This window comes from Etheostoma cragini, chromosome 2, assembly GCF_013103735.1.
Source record: "Etheostoma cragini isolate CJK2018 chromosome 2, CSU_Ecrag_1.0, whole genome shotgun sequence".
Taxonomy (NCBI): Eukaryota; Metazoa; Chordata; class Actinopteri; order Perciformes; family Percidae; genus Etheostoma; species Etheostoma cragini.
Window position 1 is genome coordinate 26,425,075 of NC_048408.1, and position 10,461 is coordinate 26,435,535.

General features: G+C 41.2%; 1 protein-coding gene across 2 annotated transcripts; it reads left to right on the plus strand.

The window, feature by feature from the left end:
• The first annotated feature begins 5,011 nt into the window (after positions 1 to 5,011).
• Positions 5,012 to 7,950, plus strand: LOC117961475 (dynein light chain 4, axonemal). 2 transcript variants are annotated; one of them, XM_034900174.1, is made up of 4 exons: positions 5,012 to 5,147; positions 5,660 to 5,739; positions 6,124 to 6,207; positions 6,868 to 7,950. In XM_034900174.1, exons 2-4 carry the CDS (start codon positions 5,668 to 5,670, stop codon positions 7,030 to 7,032), a joined length of 321 nt encoding a protein of 106 aa, XP_034756065.1. In that variant the 5' UTR covers positions 5,012 to 5,147; positions 5,660 to 5,667; the 3' UTR covers positions 7,033 to 7,950. The 2 variants fall into 2 exon arrangements, with proteins under 2 accessions (XP_034756065.1, XP_034756074.1); XM_034900183.1 differs by lacking the exon at positions 5,012 to 5,147 and adding an exon at positions 5,540 to 5,558.
• The last annotated feature ends 2,511 nt before the right edge of the window (positions 7,951 to 10,461 follow it).

Here is a 10,461-nt window from a genome sequence, read left to right on the forward strand (position 1 = left end):
TCTCTCTCTCTCTCTCTCTCTCTCTCTCTCTCTCTCTGTCTTTGTCTGTCTTGCTTTTGGTTGTTTAAGGCTGTGACAGTGTTGCGCTTGTCCTTATTTGCATCTTCATGGATGATATTGTGAAATAGGTGGATAAAAAAATAAAATAAATAAATGGTTATGACAACATTCCTGGACTCATAGCAAACAAAAAAAATGATATCAAACGTGTGTGTGTGTGTGTGTGTGTGTGTGTGTGTGTGTGTGTGTGTGTGTGTGTATGAGATTGCGAGAGCTCCGATTATTATGACAGATCTCTTTACACCTATCAGATCATCTGGAATAAACCTCAACAAAGCATCTTTAGGAATGCTGTAAACCTAACACACACACATACGAGTTTGTAGCCTGATCTCATTTAGTTGCAGTCAGATTAGATTGGCTACATCTTTTCTGTCGGAGGAATTTGCCTTTGATGTGTGTGTGTGTGTGTTTGTGTGTGTGTGTGTGTGTGTGTGTGTGTGTGTGTGTGTGTAAAAACTCAGATGGAGAGTGGTGAGTGTTCTTCAGCAGACACCACAGGAAATCTGCTCCTTGAGAGTCGTGACAGCTGATCTGCTGCCTTCCCCCCCCAAAAGAAATACACACACACGTTTCAAGGACTTTCGGCTCAGCTGAACTGTGATGTCATGTGTAACCTCCCACTGCCAACATTTCCCAGTATTATGTGTCTCACTTGTGCTTGGTTTCCTGTTTTTTTTTCCAGCTTTATGACTGAAGAAAATAAGTGATTAAAGCTGTGGTCTTTGAATCCCTACAGCTCTTCCTAAAAATCACACCACCATTACTAATATTGTTGTTAATAACACTAAACAATGTTAGTAGCTCCATTGTTATGCGTGTCACTCTTGTAAAACTGCTATTTGATAATTAATTTTAGGTGTTATAAATTTGTGAAAAGCCTCTTTTTCTTACTCATTGTGCTGTCTTCGCCTTTCAGTCTGTCTGATGACAGTTTGTGGGTTTCTGGTTGGTGTCAATCATATATAATCAAACCAACCCCCACCGTCCTGATAAAGTTTGACTGTCTCACCATGAGGACATCTCAACAACTATAGGATAGATCACCATGAAATGGGGTGCAGACATTCATGCCCCCCTTAGGATGAATCGTGATACCTTTGTTGATCCCTTAAGGCCACAACACACTAACTCGATAATCGGCCATTGGACAGTCTGGCGAGGTCAGTGACCCGAGTCTGTTCGGTGTGTTCCGTGCCGTCGTCTGTCGGAGGGGCCGGCGGCCTTCATTTTGGCCAACCTGACATGCTCTTTCAAAAGGCTGGTACTGCCGGCATTCAGACTCAAATGAACAATCTGATTGGTGGAGTAATGACCTGGAAATGATGAGCGGAATGAGCCTGACTAGAGTCTCTCAAAATAGATAGGATGAAAATCTTTTAAACTGACGTTTGTCGATCTGGAATGAAGACAGATTCAGCAACTGCATGGCCTATTTAAAGGTCCCATGACATGGTTCTCTTTGGATACTTTTATATAGAAGTTAATGGTCCCCTAATACCATGTCTGAAGTCTCTTTCCCAAAACTCAGCCTTGGTGGAGAATTACAGCCACTAGAGCCAGTCCCACAATGAGCTTTCCTCAGTAAGTGCCATTTCTGAGTTTGTAGCTGTTGAGAATTGGCTGTTGGTGGGCCAAATTCTCTGGGCTGGCAAAACAGAGAAAGGTGAGGTAACCTTGACCCTTATGACCTCATAAGGAGCAAGAGACCAGATCAGCCCATCTGAGCTTCTCAAAGGCAGAGCAGGATACCCAAGGTTCGGTTTACACCTACTACCATTTCTAGCCACTTGGGGACCATTGGCGGTCTGAGGGAACGCATATTAATGTTGAAAAAACCTCATAAAGTGAATTTTTCATGCCACTGGCCCTTTAAAATGTCTTTAGAAACATGTTTTGGTGAACTATCTTAGTAAAATATTGATCATAATCTGAACGAGCCGCCATGACAGTCTGACTTGATTGGATTTCGAGAGAAACCAGACGCACGTGACGCGTTTGTCCAAACACATGCCGTCGGCAGTCGGCATCACTTCGGTGTGATCAGAGGCACTTTTTTTACCAACAGTCAGCCGTCGGATGGTGTGTCGGGGCCCTTAGCTTTAGTACCATCCTCAAATCATGATTTAATCTGTCCATTACTTTGATTCATGACCAAATACACACAACATTAACGACATTGTCGTCGTCCTCAGCTGTACTCTGTGTTCACAGCGCCATTTGAAAATATCAGCGTGTTAACATGCTTAGCCAGGATGGAGAATGTGGTAAACATTATAACTTCTTAATATCACCATGTTATAATTGTCATGCAGAGCATGTTTGCACGTTGATGTCAGCACAACGTGCAGTTGTGCGCAAGCACAGCCTTCCAGAGCCATTAACGTAGCTGTAGAATCTCTTGTGGCTGTAGCTGCGTGTGTGTGTGTTTGTGTGTGTAATGCAACCATTTTTGTTTAAGGAGTCATTAATGGCTAACAAGAATAAAAGGATGCAACAAAATTGGCAAATGCATAAAAAATGCCCTGAAGATGAATAATGTACTCTACACTGCACAATTCTAACCTGATTTGGCTGCCTGCAGCCAGTGATCAATTTAGGATCAATCAGTGCTTTGAATGAGTTGGTGAGTCAGTCAGGGAGTCATCAACCACTCATCTGACTAATCAGACCGTCAGCCTCACAGTCAGCCCGTGAGTCTTGCAGTTATACAGTCAGTGAATATTTTCAGTAAATCTCTCCATCACAGCTTGTTAGCAGAGTCACGTGGGGTCTCCCTCTGCTGTTGAATTATAGATGCCCCTTAATTACCTCACTTTGATGCCGGTAGAAATTATGAAAATCCTGTTGTAACCCACCACCACCACACTCTCAGACACATTTAGACACAGACACTCCAACTCAAATATTTATTTTCACAGTAAACCATACTGGTGAAACCTTTCATAATCTATCTCAACTTTTACTCATCCCCTCATGCTGCACAAGCGCTTGCATGGTGTCAGCCCTCCTCATGACTAAAGAAACAGATTAACAAGTTTTATTCTCACTGCAATGCATTGCCTCACTGTTGCAAGCTCTCCAGGTATTTATACATCCTCCACATCTACTGTACAGTCTGGGATTTCACTGTTGATTAGCCCTTCACCTGTACTCGCTCTGTTGTCGTCTATCATCCAAACCTTGCCTTTCTTAATGTGCAGCAGCGTTTTCTGTTTTTGACTCTGCCTTATATCGAATTGACCAGAGAATGCTTTCCCCTCATGATGAATATTTTCCTCAAGGTCCTTGCACCACCACCACCTCCTCCTCCTTCGCTTTTCTGTCCACCTCTCGAAACCAGTTGGCATCTTTTCTCTGCACCTTTTGTCAAAAAAAACCTCCATCTCCCTCTCTTCATCCTTCTGCTGCTTTGATTTGACATTCTTATTTCAACTACCTTCCAGCCCTCAAGCACTTCTCATTGTGAGTGTCTCACCTGGGTGTTTATTGCTCCCGCTCTCACTCTCTCTCAGTGTATTTTAAGATGCTTCGCACTTGATCTGAAACAAATGCACACGTCCACAAACACAAATTGTTAGACTCACTGTCATTTCTCTTTTTCTGTTTCGCCTTGCTCCTTTGTTTACATAGGCTACCTGTTTCAATAAGTCTTTTCTTTCCTTTGGCTTTTGAATCATTGCATCTACTGGATCAATTGGGCTGAACAAAGACCCTGCCAAAATATGTGATAACACATAACGTAATCTGCAGTGTAATGGCTCACTGTTTCTCTCAGCCAACACACCCTAGAGGTGAGGAGAGGGGTTTCAGTTTATGGTCAACATGTTGCATCATTCTTCTGGTTGCACAAAGAGGACAGAAGAGAGGAAGAGAGGAAGGAGAGACAGATCATCATGTGTTTTTATCTGCCTTTCCAGGGATTCACAATCCACTCTAATATACAGTAGTCATTGTTTTAGAAACCAAATGAATCCAGATGCTCGTGGTGGTATTTCAGACGGGCTTAGTCTGTTTCAGTGGGTTGGTGAGGCAAAATGCACAACCTAGGTAGAGAGAATCACACATCTCTATTGTTGTGTGTGATTTTGGCTGTGTGTGTGTGTGTGTGTGTGTGTGTGTGTGTGTGTGTGTGTGTGTGTGTGTGTAAAGCACAATTCTGGGTCAGAACTCTCCATCTGGGGATTCCACCCAGATGTTTCCTGAATGTGGGTCAGATTCAATAAGAGGGCTGATTACGAAAGGATAAAAAAGGTTTTACTCACACACAGCTTGAAAGCCAGTTGTGTCATTTTATAGCAACTAAGTACTCTACTACGTACTCTACCAGATACAATCATAAGGTATTTTACCTTCCCTCTTCTTCTTACTTCTACTTTTTTGAGACACTTTTCAGAATCAGAATCATCAGTTATTTTGACTTTGGGTAAGTTGCTCTCAAACTAGGCCTACTTACACACTTTCCCAGGAAAGATAGGAATAGACATAGCCTACAGCTTAAAGCAAGGAGAACTTAGATTTAGAGACTTAGAATTCTTTTTATTGATCCTTTTGGGATGTCTCACGCAAGGAAATTGAAATTTCCAACATAACATTTCAACAGCTAAAAAAATGTGTGAAATAAGTCAAAATACAGTGCAGAGAGAAAAACAGTATACAAATAACAACAACAACAATAACAACAATAATAATAATAATAATAATAGCATTAGTAATAATTATAATGAGAGTGTCCAGGTATGTATATAAGTAGATTATTAATTTCTTAAGCAATATAGGGTGCTGTAACTAGCCTATATAACATTTAACAAATGTCTGTATACAAGTCAAACGTTAAGTTAACGTTAAGACAGACAGACAGACAGATAGATAGATAGACAGATAGATAGACCGACAGATAGATAGATAGACAGATAGATAGATATATAAATAGTCGTTCAGTTGATTGACAGACTCTAAACCAATAGGAACTAAGCTTGGATGTAGGAGGCGGGGTTTCCCTTGTACGGACATCCGTTGTTTAAAATGTCTCCTTAACAACCGAACTGGGAGTCAAGAAGGAGAAGTTTTCGGTGGAGAAACACCTCGTAAGTAATTATGTATTCACCCCTATGTCCCTTGTTTACTCTCGACGACACATGATAACTCGTAATATTACGACGGAGGATTTAAAAAGGGCGGACTTTTAGGCTATAAAACATCAGCCAGCAGTAGCATCAGCTGTTTGCTATCAAACAAGCTAAGCTAATTAGCTAGCTAGTACAACCTGGTTCGCTAGTTACCGTTACTAAGCTGATCCAGCCTGGTCGCGTTTACAAACAAACCGTTATCTGCCGATATCGTCTAAAGGAGAAATAGCCACTTCTGGTGTAAACTACTATGACGTACTTGTTGTAGCTAGCTAGCAATGTAACCTCTTCCCCAGAGTCGTGTTACAGAGGATTATTCACGTTAGCCAGCGTTAAGTTATACAGATGTGAGCTTGCTCTTTACTACTGGTCTGTCCGTGTCTAGCGATGCTTTACTATCACACATTGAGTAACGGTACCTGGGGGGTTTAGCTAGCTTTTTCAACATGTCAAAAATGTCCTTTTTGCAGGAGTCGGAATGGCTGGGACTGGTGAGGGAAAGAAAGAGGAGGCCGACTACAAGAGACTGCACAGCTTCCCTCTCATCAGGGTAGGAGAGAAGCGGGACAGTGTCTCTGGGTACAGGACAAGAACATCCTAACTGCGGGTGGGAGCAGTCCATTCCGCAAAGACAACATGACAACATTACATTTTGATTGAACCCCTTTGCTGTTTAGGTGGGGGTGTTGTGTATTAGTAGGCTGCAATTTAACTGCATGTGCATTGTGTTTGGTCATTAAGTATCTGTCAGTTTTACATAACTGTACCTGGCTACTTTTTATTTTGGCGGTGGAAGAAAACTCCCCAGTGGGACAAAGTGCTAGGTTGTGTGCCGACTCAGTCACCAAAACATATACAAGTTCTCAAGCAAAAAAACATGAAGACCGATTCAGGCAGGGGAATGTAGACCCTTAACATTTGTGTTTGTCCTCAGCACACGGACATGCCAGAGGAAATGAGGGTTGAGACCATGGAGCTTTGTGTTACAGCCTGTGAAAAGTTTGCAACTAACAATGAGGTAAATGTATTATAATTTGTGCTTCCCGTCTTTTTTGTTTTTGTGGTAGCTCGGTCAGAAATTGATGTTTGCCATGCTGTGTCTATAGTTAAAAGTCTATACCCACGGCGTTCCACTTCCGGGATTGTTGCGGTGCTGCCAAAGATTCCACCATGTGTCCTTTTTTTCAGCCGGATGTTCGTTACCTTCCACTTTCTTTGTTGTGTTATTTTAAACTCCGGTGGATTCATGAGGACTACGGTTAACTGCTCCTCAGATTTCTGCAGGGTAAATCCAGACAGCTAGACTATCTGTCCAGTCTGAGTTTTCTGTTGCCTCAACTAAAGTAACTTTTGAACGTACACATGTTCCTTCCTGAGGCTATTTCACACCGGCACCGGGGCACTGCCTGGGGTTTAGCCCCGCCTATGACAATTGTGATTGTTTTAAAGACATGTCAATAAATCAGAGCCCGTTTTTCCCATTCTGAAATACTGTGTGGACCAGCCAGACCCTCCTTTGCAGCGCTGTGGAGGAAGGTCTGGCAGTGCAAGACTAATGGTTAATGACATCTGTATCTGTATTTGGTTTGTTAAAAACATAAGATGTAATTCCCAAAAATAAGTTCATATTCTTCATTGGTTGATGTTTATTTGTCTATCTTTTTTTGTTATTCCCCAGAGTGCAGCGAAGATGATCAAAGAGTCCATGGACAAGAAATTCGGCAGCTCGTGGCACGTGGTGATTGGCGAAGGTTTTGGCTTTGAGGTCACACACGAGGTGAAGAACCTGCTCTACATGTTCTTTGGAGGGAGTCTGGCCGTGTGTGTGTGGAAGTGCTCGTAGCATCTCCTCGCTGTCCCTCGTCCCCTGTGACGGGATCACAGAGCTGGGAAAGAACACCAGCCGGACGCTGGTGTCATTTGTGTGGCGACAGGTTAGTTTGTCCACACCACCGGCCACTGTGGCACATAATAAACAATTATTTGGAGTTCTTGTCCAGTTTAAAAATGTAGTTGTCAGGGAAAATAGTTGAAAGGGACTTTTAAAAAGTGTGGCGGTCACTTTGGCTGGAAGGCATAAAAACAGCTTTCTGCCTCGTCTGTCACTTGCCTTTTTCTCTTTGTTTCCAACCCTCCATCCGTCTCTGAAGCTGTATCCATGGGTCTAAACGTTTGTGAGCGTGCATGTGCAAGTAGGTTCAACTTTTACAAACAATACAGCCAATCAGGGTCTCCAAAGTCCTTAATCCTCATTCCTTATTCAGGGAGCATGTGTGTGTGTGAGTTTATGCGTTTGTGTGTGCTGGACACACACTGTTTTTTGAAATGGCATTTCATTATCACCTTCCTCAGCAGTTTGTACAACAGTGAACTGTCCACACCATCCGTCACTCTTAACACCTGTCTTTCTCTCTCTTTCTCTCCGACCGCACTAATCTTTCAGTAAACTTTTTTATTGAATGTAATATTTTTTATGTGTACATATTTTGAGGCAATTTGAAGAACTTCTTTTTAAAGACCAGTGTCATCTTCTTACAACTAAAGGCTCAGAGTCTCCTGAGCCAAACAACACTAAACCCGATCCACCTTTTCTCCCTGTAAGGGTGTTTGTATTAATCCCTAATGATATCACCGCGCTGGGTGATATTTACAATGGGATTGTTTGTCATGTTGATGCCAGTTTTAATGATCCAGTGCAATGGACCATTTTGTGTGAACTGACTTGATTGTACAATAAACTCTGAAATGTGGTGAAATAGAAGCCGTCGCCTTTGTTCTTCACGACATTGCTTAGTGGCTTAAGGGTTAAAGTTATATTCATTACATTTGAGGCAAAGCATTTTAGGTTTATATTATCATAAGCAAAAGCAATTTGTATGACCACAGCGGGGAATATATAATAGCTACTGAACCATAAATGAGCAAATATAAATGGGTAGAAGGGGTATTATTTGTTATGCAGTTATACAGACATTAGTGACTGCACCAGTATTATGATGCAGTTGTCTCACACATCAATAGATCCTGAATTTGAATGCTTGATTTTAAAATGTAAGAAGAGTAAAAGTATATGCATGAAGAACATGCCAGCAGCCGTTTTCTGGCTTTTTATAAATAAAACATAAACGGGGAGACAAAGATGCTGCCAAAAAATTGGAGTTATTCTTTATTAGTATTGAGGACAAAGAAAAAAGCTAAATAATGCAATGTCAGGGTCTTGACAGAGGGGATGATGAAGACTGGGTTTTGGGTTTCCCTGAGAAACTGGAATAAGTTGTGTTGAAAAGGTCCTGCTTTACAATTTATTTTCCTTTTGACATATTTCTGTAAAACATGCTCAAACCTTTTCTTGTAGAGACCGTTAATAAAACCAACAGGCACGATTGCACTTAGCTAGTTCTGCTGTCTGGTTTTTAGGGAGGGATGCTCCAATAGAATAGATCTTTATTGTCATTGTTTTCAACAAAGAAACACAGTTTAGCAGTTATCAATGTGACAGACCAAGGTGGCACATATATATAATAATATTCAATTCTCGCAATCCATTTTAAATGCATCAATACAGCAGTTGAAATCAGTGTTCGCAAAGCTGCACAATATCAAAGACATGCTTTGGCACACTGTCGATGTTTGAATTAAAATTTATTTCAGACATTACATAATAGATATTGCAATAATTAACATACAGTAAATACTGATAAGTAACTCATAAGTTAGCTGCCAAAGGACATTTTCAATTGAATATTTCAAGGGAATATAAAATTTAGATAGATGTAACAAACAAAACTTGACCATGTGACCATTTATTTATTTAATATTATTTATGTATCCCTGACCTCATATTAATTCCGTTCTAATCCTGGTTTCATAGAAACTGTATTCTATTGAGGTCTAACTCCTAATTTCCACTGGTTGCGGAACATCTGCAGACCCGCTCTGGAACGGCGGCAGAGTCATTAGGTTTTTAACGCTAAAAAGAGTAAGATCATGATTATCAGAATTAAAGAAGACAGACGGTCAACCTACCAACGGCAACTATCAGCGACCTGATTTCTACCTGTCTGGCATTGCATTTAGGGTGTGCAGTGAGATTACATATTTGGGCCATATCATTGCAAATGACCTGTCTGATGACAAGGATATCTACAGTAAAGGCAGCGTCGGTACTGGTATGCTCAAGAGACCTTGCTGTTTTGTAAGTTTAGCATGTGCTCTGTATCTTTGAAGATCTCACTCCATATAGTGTGTTGTACACCTCTGTATACAGCCTGCCTGGGGTGGCCATATAAGCAAGGCAGCATTAGATACAGTATATATATTTCTCTTAATGTTTTACTCTGTGTGATGAAGATTCCCCTGGGTCTGAAATAAAGCATAATGTTTAGAATATCCATGTGTGCTTTCCTACGAGCAAGTCATGTGAACTGATGTGAAAAAACTGGTAAAAACAGATGACATGTTACAGATCAATAAACAGGTACACTTACTTTCGAGCCCATGTGCAGAAACAGTAACTTAAACGTTTTTTCTTAATATTTGTTATGCAGATTTTAGGATGTGAAAGAATTATGTGACACTTGCTCTGCTCAAGCAAGCTATTACGTGATGTCCTAATAAGCTGTCCCTGTTGCACCACAAGAGCGCAGAGGGCATTTTGACCCAGCAGTGGAGGGAGGGAGCCCGTCATTATTGACAAAGTAGCAGAATCTGGCAACTTCCATCTCAGCATTTGTGTACCCAAAACACCATGACCCTGCATCAGGTCACGCTGCCCTCTGGCCTCACAAATAAAGCGACACCTCTCGTCAACTTGCTTTCTCACCATGTCCCTTCTGTTCACACTCTTGCCTCCAACACGTCTAAATTGTCACAAAACTCTCTTCCTGTGCAGAAATAGATAGAATTAGCAGTGTCTCCTGAGGGTTAAGTCACGCATTGGGCTATCCAAATTAGAAGCAAAAGTCATTTTACGTGCATATGTTCTGCTTATTAGTTATACTACTAGTATATACTAACAGATGTTTCATATATAACTAAGGTTTGGTATCAACACCCGTTGCTCCTGCTGCACCGGGGCCTTAACGACCCGTATTTATAGGACTGAAAAGCAAAGCAGATTTCCATTTATATATTTCCATTTCCATTCCAGTTATAAAGCTTTTAAAGCTTTTTTTGTATTTATGTATCAGTTCAGGCACTGTTTAGGCACCGGCACTTTAAAAGAATCATTTTAGCACCAGTATTGGAAAAAATCCATACAATACACAACCCT